We start from the raw sequence: 12,535 nt of genomic DNA, 5'->3' as shown, positions 1-12,535 counted from the left end.
TATAGATACTGTACAGTTCACTGGAGGGACGTCACAAGCGCCTGAGCAACTGGGGAGGGCGGGGAACCTCCCAGGGCCAGGCGTTGGCCGACCACAGAGCTAGGAAGAGAGAGCGACGCCCCGTCTTCTGCCAAAGAGATTGTCAATGGCCGACTTCCGTTTTGTACCGGAAAACCAGGCTGCGCGTCTCTCTAGCCTCTTGCTCGACTGTGGTCCGGTCTGTCGCCATGGTGTCGCCGGGTGAGGAAGTTATTTCCGGTGCACAGAAATAAAGGCCGGGTGGGGGGACGGTGACCTGGGAACGAGGCCCTCTTAATCGGGAGGGAGGGGAGGGATTCCTTCTGAGTAGGGTGAAGACTTGCGATGGTCTTCGATCTATTTATTTGCAGGCCGCCGTGCTGCCCGCCAGCCGTAGCCTGCATGGCCAATCAGGATGGTCACAGGCTCGCCCTGCCTGCTTTGAAACTGATTTTGAAATTTCTTCCGTCATCAAAGGGTTATTATTTACAAAGACTGGGAAACAGGTTTTGAGGCGGGGAGGGGGAAGTGTCTGCGATTTGTTACCAGAAAACGAGGGGTCCACACTAAGTTCAGCATCAGTTTCTCTTTTTCTCCCCCCTCCCCTGCTCTCAAGTGGAGATGGGGAACCTGCAGCCCTGCAGACTCCCAATTCCCACCAGCGCCAGCCAGCAGGGTTGGTGGTCTGCAGTGATGGGAACTAGTTCAGGGACATCTGGAGGACCACAGGTTCACCACCTTTGATCTAGGGCTTCCCATCACCTCATATATTGATGCTGTAGTTTATGCTGTTGGAAGTCTTACGGGTGTGGGGGCTCTGGTACCACGTCAAAAGGTGTTGGTGCTGGGGAACTGTTAGACGCTGAACCTTGAATCATTCCCTAACTCATGCATTGAAAAATTCTTGAAAACAATTCTTAGACTGTAGGGATTAGAGTGCTGTGTTGTTGCAGGTGAAGTTGCTGCTTTGGTCTTGGTGGCAGTTCTTTGGGGAGGAACCAATCCATTTTTGAAAAGAGGAACTGAGGGTCTGGAGCGAGTGAAGAGAGAGAGCAGAACTCTACAGCTGCTGGCAGAAATTAAATTCCTTTGCCTCAATTATAAGGTATTGTTGCATACCACTCCAATCTCTAAGTGGTGTTAGATTCCCAGGGGGTCCAGGTGCTTACCCAGGGTTCGTGTTTCGTTTTGGAAATGAGGCACCGCGGAGACTCTGGTGTCTATGATGCCTGGTCTCTTTACACGTATATACAACCTAAGCCTATGATGGAGGGATTCACAGCATCAATAGCCCAAGAGGGCTTTTCCCACAGCAACAGCCTTGGACTCAAGCAGAAATAAAATGTACTTATTTATTCAAGAGATTTGTATGTTGCCTTTCATAAAATGGTATCATAAGGCAATTCAAGGTACAATTTAAAACACGGTACAATAAACTACAGTAAATGCATGTATAGTAAAATAGATGGTGGTTCAAAAGATTACTAAAACATTGCAATCATAAAACAACAAAGTAGACAAATTTTCTAGCAACACAAAAATTTAAAACATCAGATCTTTAAATGCCTGAGAGTAAAAATGTTTTAACTTGGTACATAAGATAGTAAAGTAAACATGAAGCAAGAGAGGGATGAAAAAGCTCACTGTTGTTACCACCTGTCAGGTTTCTGATGTGGGGGAACACTGCAGAGAACTACTGGGTGGAAGCTACTTGCTTTTGGAGGTGACATGAGAGTAGGTGGTTCTTAGGATGCCTAGATCCTAAGCCATTCATCCTCAGCCTGCAGCCCTCCAGGTGTTTTGGCCTACAACTCCCATGATCCCTCTCTAACAGGACCAGTGGTCAGGGATGATGAGAATTGTAGTCCAAAACATCTGGAGGGCCGAAGGTTGGGTATGCCTGTCCTAAGCTGTAAAGGGCTTTAAAGGTTGAAACTAGCACCTTGCATTGGGCTGGTAAGGAACTGGTAGCCAATGAAGAACTTTCAGAATTGATATACCGTACTTTGTTCCCAGTGACTCATTCCAGTTAAAATTGTATTTGCCATATTTTGAATCAGTTGCAGCTATTAACAAAAATAGCCCCAATTACAACACATTACAGTAGACCATTGTTCTTCAATCTTGGTTCCCCAGAAGTTAGACTACAACTCCCATCAGCCCTCACTATTTATGAAGTGGGCTGCAGAACTGTAGGTCAGCAACAGCTGGGGAACCATGTGTGAAGAAACTGCAGTAGCCTGAAATGGGGTATTAGCAGCTAAGGTCTTTTCAGGATCTCATTGCAGCTCATTGTCATTTCAAATCCAGTAATCCTGGAGGTCTGACCATGCTGTTATTTTTCATTTTTGCAGTACGTGGTGCCATTTGTGCTCAACCAGTGTGGCTCTTTTGTCTACTATCTTACTTTAGCATCTACAGGTTGGTCCTTAATTACTGCTTATAGAGGATGTGAGTGATATTTGGGGAAGAGATGCAGACACTTCCAAGTCTTGATTACTGTTTTGTGGCCCAGTTTCAAATAGAACATACTGCGAGTGGGGGGGTGGGGTGCCATTTTTGAATGCTCCCCTGTGTAAAAACACTAACAAACCTGCAAAGAGAGCCAACTCAACAAGAAGTGAGCTTGCTTAGAACCTGCTCAATTTTTTGTTTCGTTTACTGACAGAATGCTTTTCACAAGGGGAGCATTCAAAAACAACACCCCTCACCTACAGCCTGAAGTGGTATCATTCACTCTGTCACCTGCACATTCTACCATTTCATTCTGCTGCATGTGTAGACAGAGCCAGAGTCACCGTGGCTTTTCTGTGTTTATTGTGGGATTGGGGCTCCTCCCATATGCAGGTTTTTTTGCGGTGTCCACATGACATTTCTGGCACAAACACCACATTTTTCATGCATATAACCTGGATTTACTTTTTTATAGTAAATCTGGCAAGTGTAAAAACCCTAAAACCTGTTGCTTTATTAAGCCCCACATCTCTGCAATCTCCTTCACTTACTCAAGGGACTGCACTATCATAGGTCAGTCAAAGTATCTTCCCTGCAGACACCTTCCTGCTTGAGAATGGATTGTTCCCATCCCAGAGCCATTTCATATTTGTTTGATTAGATCAAATGTTTCAATGGTAACTCTTTCCCTCTTCCATTTCAGACCTGACCTTGGCTGTACCTCTTTGTAACTCTCTGGCTCTGATGTTCACATTAGCAACAGGGAAGGTTCTTGGAGAAGACATTGGCGGTGCAAGTAGGTCTCTCTTTTCCTGAGCAGATGCCAACCCTGTCCGCTCCAGCTGTGCCCTTCTTACAACTGTGCCCTTCTTCATAGAGAGCTAACAGGATTTGCATATAATCCTGTTATATGCACCTCTCTTCCATGAGCAAGTTTCATTGGATAGCAACAGGGAGCACTTTCAGAGCTTTTGCTTATTTTTCCATTTTTTTTTCCTTTAGGGGCAGCACTGGGAATGTTACTGACAGCTTTGGGAGTTGCACTCTGCATAGCTGGGTCTGTACATGAGAAGTCATGAGAACCGTATTGGAAGAAGGACAGAATTTGTGGAAGGCAACAGTTCTCCATTCTAATGCTGGCTCTGCTTGTAGGACACACACACAGCATTTTTGGAGGCACCCAGTGGACTCCGCACAAGCTTAGAGCTGTCAAGGCCTGAAGGGAAAGCATTGTCTTCCTTAACCTCTAGCCCCACTGGTTGGCGGCGGGCCCTGGGTGGAATGACTTGGCATTGGGATGCTCCTGCCAGCCTGTCCACAGCAGAACCCTTGAGAGTTCTGGGGGTGCCTTCACATTAGTGGTGCAATAAGGAGCATTTTCAACTTGGGCAGGGTTTGTTCAAAGTGCTCAAGAGAGCAATTTTCTGCAAAGGTGAACTAAAAGTGCAGAAATTGAGGAAGACAATGGAAGTGCTGAACTGTAAAGCCCCAAACAGCATCATCTGAAGGACTGCGTAGGCCTATGTGAAATTGCCTAAGCAAGCACTGAAATTGGCTTTGGCAGTCCTGCTCTCTGGCCCATAATTAGTTAAGATCAGAAGGGCATGCAGAAAGACTAGGCTGGAGGACAATGTGTTGGGAAAGTCTGGTCTAGGCTAATGCCTAGATTTTTTTCCTGTAGATTTACTCTTTGGTGCTTATTTTAATTGCTTCTTAATCATAGTATAAGCCACCATAGAAAGTTGTTACCTGGACAGGTGATGTGTAAATGATTGTAAACAAATAAAAACAATACTGCATTTGAGTATGTGCAGAGTGGCTTTTCCCTGCCACTGTGCAACCACAGCTCCGTACCACCCAAGCTACTGGAATGACAGCGCAGGCTTCTAGGCCATCTTGAGTTCCAGCACTAAATAAAAATAAATGAAATAAACCCCTGATGACTCTGGGCAAAGCATAAATCTTGTGTTGGCTGCATTTGCAAAGTTTCATGTGTGGACAGCTATACCCTCTTCTTTGGAAACTCCCTGGTGTTTTCAATGAACTCAAGAAAGAGTAATTAGTTGTACACATGTGAGACTTGCAACAGAGTGTTGCAGTGGTTGTTGGTTTTTTTTTTATAAATAAAGATTTTCTTGTTTTACATAAGTGTGTGCATTGCTTCTTTTTTCCGGTTGTAAAGTCTTTTCTACAGATTGGTTACATTTGATATGAGACATCAGTGTTGTATACAGTTTAAGATCAGGGAAGAGGAGGGGGGAAGAGGAGGGGTGGTGGTGGTGAGTGTTGCAGTGTTGAGTGCAAGATACTCCACCATCATTTATCCCACCCAGTTTCCCATCAACAGCACCCCTCCCCCCAAATCAGTATTCTGTGGCCACTGAACATGTCTGGTCTTCATTTTTCTATTTTTAAAAAATAGCACTCCCCACTCTCCAAGCCTTCAGAAACCCATCCCATGTGTGTAGATTGTCCTTGTATATATACTGCTAATGTAGCAAAGTACAGAAGAACAAGAAAGCAAAGATTTAAGAAGATAACTGGCTGAAGACACATGTCTCCATTTCACCTTTATTCCACTGAGTGTAGTGGTTTGCATGTGGCGACATCACTGCCTCAGTATCACTCAAGGAATAAATAGTTTGTGTAAAACATTATCATAGCGGAGGGCTGTAAAGGGGCAATTTCTCATGTGACTACTGTGTATAGGGAGGTTTCACAAAAATGGCTCCTTATGTGAAAATGTGGCAATAAAATATTGTATGCAAACTTAAGTAGCAATAAAATGAAGGTAAAATCAGCCCTCAATAATAAATGCTCATCATTCTTGTGTCAAAGAAGTGGGTCCAACATGCTGGATGAGAAGTAGGGATTCAATGATGGAAAGAAAGTTGCATTCTTGAAGGAATATTAAACAAGGTCCTGGAGGGGGAAAAACACCCTGTACTTTAAAACCTACTTTTATATATACTATACAGTGGGAAACTGGAGAGAGGTTGCCTAGCTCACCTCTTCCAGCTGTCTCACTTAAAAGGAAAGAGACCCAGCGGCATTATCAAATTGAAAGCAAAAATGGTTATGGTCTGAACAAGAATTGAGAAAAATGATTATGTTAAGACAGGACTTGCCTGTGTGACTCGCACTGGAACAATGTCTTCCGACCCCCATAAAGCCCCTCAGCTGCCTTCCACAATGAACCCTGCTCTAAGAGACACACCCACAACAGGCAAAGCTGTGACATGAAAAATCAGAAGAGGATCTTCACTTGCTTTCACAAGCATGAAAGCTGGGACCATGCAAAGTAGCCAGCTCCAGGGAACCACAAGCCCTTCCCTTCAGTTATGGTGGGAGCTGCTCTCCCAATGCTTTCTTCCCTCTGATGGCTGGTAAGAACAGCTACATCTGTTTCTGTGTGACTGGGAACATAGGCTGGAGACCTCCAAGTCGGCAGTCACTCTGGGCTCCCCAACTTCTGTTTCAGGATCAAATACTATGAAGAAGGGAGAGAGGGAGAAAACAGAGCGAGAAAAGGGAGAAATAAGGAAATGAGTTGTGGATGAAGTCTTGTCCTTTGTACAGCACCTAGTGCACTGTTGGTTCTGAAATGAATATTAAACACTAATAAGCACCAGCATACCTTTAGACTCCAATGGATACTGCCTCTGACAATTTTAGCTATTTGTGGCTGAGCACCCACCCACTGAATTTAAAAGAAGCAGAGGCTGAAGAATCATCCCAGACCCACCAGCTCTTTTCTCAATGGTGGGAGGGTACTGTAGGCATCATCTTACAAAGGTGTGAACAAGAAGTCACAGCTCCACACCGCAGCACCTGCTCTCCTAGCGTCTCCTCCCCATGCACAGAAGGCACCCCATGGCTCCTTGAGGACCAGCTCTTACGTTCTTACGGCTGGCGATTGCTTGTTGCAGCCACAGCAGCTCCATGGCCAGGTGTTTTCGGTAGCGCTGGAGGTCAGGCACAGCTTGGGGCATCTCTGGTACTTTTTGGAAATGAAGCTCTGCACAACAAAAGGTCAAGAAACTACTCTTAGTCTGCCTCCCCCTTGCCATTCCCCTCCTGTTGGCTCCTCTTCCCTGTCCCCCCCCCCACTACCAGGTAAGTTTATTGGGGCAGGGACTTGCCTTTTTAGCATAAGCAAAAAGCACTATGTTGGGTGATGATGCTGAAGAACAGAGAAAAACAGTAACTACTGCAAAGCAAAGGAAGACAGTGGGTGGGAGCTTGGAGTCTCAAATTGTTCCACATGCCTTACCTTGGCTCAGCCTTGGAGACTCCATGTCAAGGATCATGCTGCTCCATTCGGACGACATGCTGTTGTGGTGCTGGCCTTCCTCACTGTCTCCTGGCAGGCTGCAGGCATTCCCAGGGGGCCTGCCCACAAGACACTCCTCCTCAGCTTCAGTTACTACCACCACCTCACCTGGAAGGCTGCTAGGAAGCTGCATCTTGCAATCAGGGTCTTTGTCGGAGATTAGCTCTTGACAACAAAGCTCTGTCTCCTTTTCATGCAACTTGTTCTTGTTGGCTCCTGGCTCTTGGACACTTAATTCCCTGGCTTTTATTGGTTTCTGGACAGACTATAAGACAGAGGAAGAAGAGCACCATTTTCAGTACAAGGCTGCAACAGTAAGCAGCACCCTCACATTTACTGAAGTCAGTTCTCATTTACCTCTTCTCTAAAGCCAGTGAAAGCACTGCCAGCTTCTACCAAGAGCAGAAAGAACCAGCAACTATACCTTTGGAAGAAACACTGGCACTGGCATGGAATGCCTGTTCCACTTCAGCCAATCCAGATCCCCTTCAATCTCCTTGATGATGCTCTCATATTCTCCCTTTAAGCTTTGAAATCTCTTCCTGACCAGGTAACCCCTGACATGAGCCTAGGAAGTAAATGAATCATAAAAAAATAACAATCACAAATTAGGAAGGAATTAGAGGCCATGAGCCCAAGCCTGGATATAACACAGGCCAGGCTTCTAGGGCTGCCAGGACTCCCCCCCCCCCCACTTCCTGGTCTTGTGCCTTTAAAAAGCAACCCAACAAGCAGGAAATTATACAGTGATGCTTTTTCTATCTCCACCTTTGACAGGCTGCTGTAGAAGATGCAGGAGAAAGGCCAGCTAGGAAGTTGGCAGTCCCAGTATACTCTGCTCCTAACCCCAATCCCAAGAGAGGAGATGCTGGAGGCAGGAAAGGAAAGAAAGAGGAGCAAAAGGCATATGTATGTGTGCGTATTTATATATTACATGCTACCACCACCACTTTTGAGAACTTTCCCCTCTGGGCATTCTTTAACAGAAGCCACCATTTCCATTTAAAAACAACAGCAGCAGCAGCAAAAAATGTTTTAAGCAGAGCAGTTTATTTGCTACAAGGGAATCACTGAGGAAAGAGATGGGATGGGTGAAATGTGTATTTACGCAAAACAGGCCATGTTGGGAAGGGAGAGTATCTGCTTTGCATGCAGAAGCTCCCAGTTTTGCATGCAGAAGCTCCTCTCGCCTGCTTTGCACCCACACCAAGCCTCCCGCCCTTCCAGGGCTGCTGCTCCTTTTCAGGGTCCCCAGGGGGAGGAATATGCCACGATAGGAAGCCAAACCATGAGGACGAGCAGCCCCTGGTCTGCCTTGAGTGGCAGGTTCACCATGCCAACCGGTGCCATCCACCATCCTGGTTCCGGTACCTGCAGCGTCACCAGCACCTTCCTCCTCCTCCTCAGCACTAGCTCCTGCTGCTCTTCCTCGCTCTCCGTCATCTTCTTCGGCTTTGGCTGCCCAGGCAACCGCGCTTTCCGATGACGTCTCCGACGCGCGACGAGCGAGACCACATGTTCTTACTCTTGCAGTTCCCACGAGCAGTCGCGAGGTGGCGCTGCCTAGGCGCGCTCTTTGTTCTTTAGGCTGCCCACGTTGCAAAGGGGATGTGTTTCTCTCCGATTCCTTAGAGCTGGGCTTCAGCCGGTTTGCCCCTTACTCTCACCTGGCCTCCCCAACACTGGCCAAATCTTCTGGGTCCTGTAACTGACTGCTGTTCTCCAAGTGCACCAAAGATGTCTTGTCCCCCTTCTCTCCCCCCCCCCCCCGCGCGGAAACCTTCTCTTTCGCGCTGAATCAGAGCAAACATCACTTGGGTCCTCCCCGCCCCCCCCCCCCCGATTGCTCCCTTTGCTCCAGTTCAGCGCTAAAGAGCAGGTTTTCTTGCGGAAAGCAGCGGGGCAAGTGGAAAATCGCTTGGACTTGCACTTTCTAGCCATGGAACAAGCCCTGAGGATGGTAAACACCCAGGAGCCAGTAATAGGCCTGCTACTCCTCCTCTCTTGCTCACTTGACTTTTCCTTCTCTCAAAGCATTCATGCAATTAAAAAGCAAAGTTAGCTATTAACTCTAGAATACTTTATAAGCTTCGTGTCTTTACTTTTAAAGCTCTTCATGATCAGTCTTCCTATCACTTGGCCTTCGTGTCCCTGCTATAGACCTAGTCACTCTGTTCATTCTTCTGATTCTGTGCTTATTCATCCCATGGTTTCTTGCACTTTATTATCGTCCTTTCTCTCTTCCAGATGCTTGGAATTCTATTCTGGAACACTCGCAGGCTGCCGCTCACACTGTATGATTAAAATCTCTTACATAAGTACATAAGATGAGCCTGCTGGATCTTTATGCCCCATCTAGTCCAGCATCCTCTTCTCAGTGACCAACCAGGTGCCTGGGGAAAACCAGCAAACAGGATTTGAGCACTGTTGCCTCCAGTGGCTTCCAGGAGCTGGTATTCAGAAGTATTGCTACCTCTAGCTGTGGAGGTAGAGCATAGCCATCACGGCTTGTAGCCATATTCACAGAGGGGTTTTTTTGCAGAAGATTCATCACCCAGATCCAGACATCTATACATACTCCCCCCCCCCCACACACACACATGGGAAAACCAACCAATTGCATAGAAAAATATTTTTATTTTAAATTAAATGTTAAAAAGTTATGCATAAAGAGTTTTGAGTATTTTCATCTACTGTATAAGGAACTGTCCATGAGAGAGTCAGATTTCTTCAGACATGCTTCTCTGCCTGTCCTGGGGCAATTGAAAAAGAGACTGGGCAGTTTACCTACTGCTCCCCACTGGGACATATTAAGAAGAGGACAACCTAGGCAGAGGCTGATGTAGTCCATGGCAGCAGGAAGGCACTAGGGTTGGAGAAAGTTGGTGCAGTCTATGGCAAGCTATATGACTGCTTCTGAAGGGAGACTGAAAACGTTTGCCCACATTGCAAAGAAAACCAACTGCTTCCAAAACAGTTTAGCTCCATCCAATGAAAGCCGTCGCTTGATCTGTAAGAACTCTTGGGTGGCTGAAGCATTTTAGCCCATTGGCTGGAGAAGCTATGACAGCCAAGCCAAATTTCATGTGCCACAAGCCAGCCCAGTTAGCCATGGCCTGGCTTCAGAGGGTAAAAAACGTACTGAACCCATAGTTGATGTTTGTGGGCCAATATGGAGGGGGATGCAGGAGGGCATGGGGGCAAGAAAGAAAGGTGTGTTGATCACCTTTGGTTTCACTTGACAAACACCCACTGCACCATTGTCACAGTAACTGCTGCTGGACCATCCCAGTGAGCAAGGTGTCCTCAGCCACAGAGCAGCCGCCTGAAGCAGGCAGGAGGAAAATACAAATGGGTGGTGTCAGGCACTGCTAGTCACACATCAATATGGTTCTCTGGATGTGGCTGAGATGGGGAAGGCCACAGGCTGTGGAACAGGGGAGTATCCTCCCTCCCCCCCCACACAAAAAAGGTACAGATTCAGCTAAGTGTTCAATAGTGATAAGCCAAGAGAGAAGCTGCAGCGGTGCAGCTCATTCAGTCCTTGGTAGAGATTGCGGAGGGAGTGTTGGGAGTATTTGAGGATGGGATGGCAGGGCCTGCCAGCTCTATGGCTCCACTTCCTGGTGCGTGGCGCTTACTGTCCAGTGACCCAGGTACAGGCACCGTCTGCTTCAGCCACTCAATTTCTGCCTGCAAAGGAAGGAACAAACAAAAGTGAGCCACACACATCTCCCAAAATCCAAGCACAGGAGCAGCAAGACATTGTGCAGCCTGTGGCAGCGGAGCAAAATGGCTGTTTTCCCCCCAGTCACGGCTGGTCAAGTTTATTTCAACACCCAAGGCAGAAAATCCCACAATTATCTCTTCCTGGATGTAAACCCCACCACCACCAATAAATTAGTTTTCAGCCTTTCATGACCTCCAAAATCTGCGGCCTGAAGCAGCTGCCCCATTGTAACTATGGCAAGGGCGGCCCTGCTTGGCTTTGGCTATGTATCCCAACAGCAATTCTTTCTCCCTCCAAAGCCATTTCCTACCTGTAAGGCGGCCCGCTTGGTCTGCTCACGTCCCATCTCCACCTTCAGATCCTCCATGTCTTTCCTGCAAGAGGAAGGAGAGACATGAATTTTGGAGGGGGACCAGCTCTCCTCCACCCCATTGTTGTGGGAGAATCCTTAAGAAATGTACAAACACACACTAACAAGTTAGCTACAGCCAGCCTTCCCCAGCCTGGTGTTGTGAACTACAGCTCCCATCAGCCCCAGCCGGCACAGCTGCATGATGCTAAGGTTGGTGGGAGTACAGTTGTGCAGGCTGGGGCTGATAGGAGTTGGAGATCAAGACAGCTGAAAAGCACCAGGAAGGCTTCTTTCAGGAAGGCCCTGAGCAGATGAACAATGACACCACCAAGCCGAATGTATGACTTGTGACATTGCTTTGTGCTTGTCCACTGTTGTGGGCAGGAGAGGCTTCTCCAGAGCTTCTGGAATCTCTGCCTGAAAGAGAAGAGGAACCTGCCCACCTCTGGCCCACCTCACCGATGCTGTGCACGCATCAGGTCCATCATGGTCTTCAGAGACCGGAGCTCTGCCTTGAGATCATCCAGAGATGCTGGCTGTTCCTCTGTTTGTGACGCCTCACAGGTTAGAGCTGTAGGCTCTTCTCTGGTGTAACTGGACTGCTCCTTCAACTGCCAGGGGAGAGACAGATGCAGGACAGAGAGGGTTGGAAGGGGCTGATGCTTCAATTCCTCCATGGGCCAAGGCTCCCAACCCCCATAGTAAAACAAAGGCAGGAGATGGAGGGCTGAAGCCCATCAATCAGAGAATCTTAGAATTGTAGAATTGGAAGGGACCCCAAGGGTCATCCAATCCAACCCCCTGCAATGCAGGAATCTCAGCTAAAGAATCCCCAACAGATGGCCATCCGACCTCTGTTTAAAAACCTCCAAGGAAGGAGAGGCCACCACCTTCTGAGGGAGTCTGTTCCACCGTTGAACAGCTCTTACTCTAAAAAAGTAAAACTCTAATGTTTCATCATAATTTTCTTTCTTATAGTTTGAATCCATTAGTTTGGGTCCTTCCCTCTGGAGCAGCAGAAAACAAGCTTGCTCCATCCTCCATTTGACAGCCCTTGATACTTGAAGATGGCAGTCATGTCACCTTTCGGTCTTCTATTTTCTGGGCTAAGATCCTGAAAATGGTACCCAGAAAGGAGGAGGAAACCATGGACCGCATGACTGTTTAAACCAGTTTAAGCCTATTGTGTTGCTACCTCACACAACTCACCAGTTCAGGGGCTTTAGCTTTCTCTGTGGAGCTCAAGGGCTGGGTTGATTCCATCTCGTCCTGCAACAGCCAATAAGAGAGAGAGATTTGGTGCCAGCCATCATCAAGACTAGCCATGTTTTAATTTATATTTCACAAAATTTATACACGACTCAATTGTGAAAAACCTCAAAGTGGTTTATGAGCAGAATAAAACAATATAATTATCAGTTAAAACAATTAAAAGCAACCATGTAAAACGTTTTTTAAAAAACCAGCAATAAGCTAAAAACAGATTGCAACACACACCAACATCCTGCACATCTGGATAGGGCTTCCTAAACAAAAAATGTTTTTAGCAGTTGCCAAAAAGAGTGCAGCAAAGGGACCTGTCTGACATCAATAGGCAGGGGGCTTTAAAGTGTAGGTGCAGCCATACTAAAAGTTTGATTTTTTACGA

General features: G+C 46.9%; 3 protein-coding genes and 1 long non-coding RNA gene across 7 annotated transcripts in view; 2 read left to right on the top strand and 2 right to left on the bottom strand.

Annotated features, from left to right (window-relative positions):
• Positions 1-109: 109 nt before the first annotated feature.
• On the top strand, positions 110-5,400 carry TMEM234 (transmembrane protein 234; the record flags this gene model as incomplete). 2 transcript variants are annotated; one of them, XM_083453173.1, is made up of 6 exons in its annotated part: positions 146-240; positions 390-496; positions 972-1,123; positions 2,373-2,439; positions 3,176-3,268; positions 3,475-5,400. In XM_083453173.1, the coding sequence occupies 6 exons, from the start codon at positions 146-148 to the stop codon at positions 3,549-3,551; spliced, it is 591 nt and encodes a 196-aa protein (XP_083309299.1). In that variant the 3' UTR covers positions 3,552-5,400. The 2 variants fall into 2 exon arrangements, with proteins under 2 accessions (XP_083309300.1, XP_083309299.1); XM_083453174.1 differs by lacking the exon at positions 390-496 and having other exon boundaries at positions 110-240.
• On the bottom strand, positions 5,000-8,333 carry IQCC (IQ motif containing C). Of its 2 annotated transcripts, XM_083453169.1 has the most exons (5): positions 8,177-8,333; positions 7,230-7,373; positions 6,746-7,070; positions 6,372-6,490; positions 5,000-5,962 (listed from the first exon to the last, which is right to left on the bottom strand). In XM_083453169.1, exons 1-5 carry the CDS (start codon positions 8,246-8,248, stop codon positions 5,924-5,926), a joined length of 699 nt encoding a protein of 232 aa, XP_083309295.1. In that variant the 5' UTR covers positions 8,249-8,333; the 3' UTR covers positions 5,000-5,923. The 2 variants fall into 2 exon arrangements, with proteins under 2 accessions (XP_083309295.1, XP_083309296.1); XM_083453170.1 differs by lacking the exon at positions 6,372-6,490.
• Positions 8,334-8,680: 347 nt separating this feature from the next.
• Positions 8,681-10,265, top strand: LOC310683340. The gene is made up of 2 exons (XR_014514378.1): positions 8,681-8,765; positions 9,053-10,265. It is a non-coding gene; the product is annotated as an uncharacterized lncRNA (long non-coding RNA).
• The window catches only part of LOC310683295 (CD2-associated protein-like), a 26,406-nt gene continuing 23,293 nt past the window's right edge, over positions 9,423-12,535 (bottom strand). Inside the window, exons 15-18 of one of the 2 annotated variants that reach the window (XM_083453115.1) lie at positions 12,097-12,156; positions 11,347-11,498; positions 10,846-10,909; positions 9,423-10,498 (exon numbers count right to left, since the gene is read on the bottom strand). In XM_083453115.1, coding sequence (XP_083309241.1) covers positions 10,343-10,498; positions 10,846-10,909; positions 11,347-11,498; positions 12,097-12,156 — 432 coding nt within the window. In that variant the 3' untranslated portion in view covers positions 9,423-10,342. Of the gene's footprint in view, positions 10,499-10,845; positions 10,910-11,341; positions 11,499-12,096; positions 12,157-12,535 lie in introns of both variants that reach the window. The other variant, XR_014514350.1, reaches the window with a different exon arrangement.

The sequence above is a fragment of the Podarcis tiliguerta genome (genome assembly GCF_965153285.1).
Source record: "Podarcis tiliguerta genome assembly, chromosome: 8".
Classification (NCBI taxonomy): Eukaryota; Metazoa; Chordata; class Lepidosauria; order Squamata; family Lacertidae; genus Podarcis; species Podarcis tiliguerta.
This window is presented reverse-complemented; position numbering and strand designations above follow the sequence as displayed.

What these genes read in the sequence shown, in the direction of transcription:
- IQCC (XM_083453169.1), bottom strand. Translation starts at nt 8,248, where the DNA reads ATGACGGAGAGCGAGGAAGAGCAGCAGGAGCTAGTGCTGAGGAGGAGG. An exon ending in TGCCAGTGTTTCTTCCAAAG is followed by an intron (nt 7,071 to 7,229) that starts GTATAGTTGCTG and finishes TCTGTCTTATAG; the next exon opens with TCTGTCCAGAAACCAATAAA. An exon ending in GTCTCCAAGGCTGAGCCAAG is followed by an intron (nt 6,491 to 6,745) that starts GTAAGGCATGTG and finishes TTTGTTGTGCAG; the next exon opens with AGCTTCATTTCCAAAAAGTA.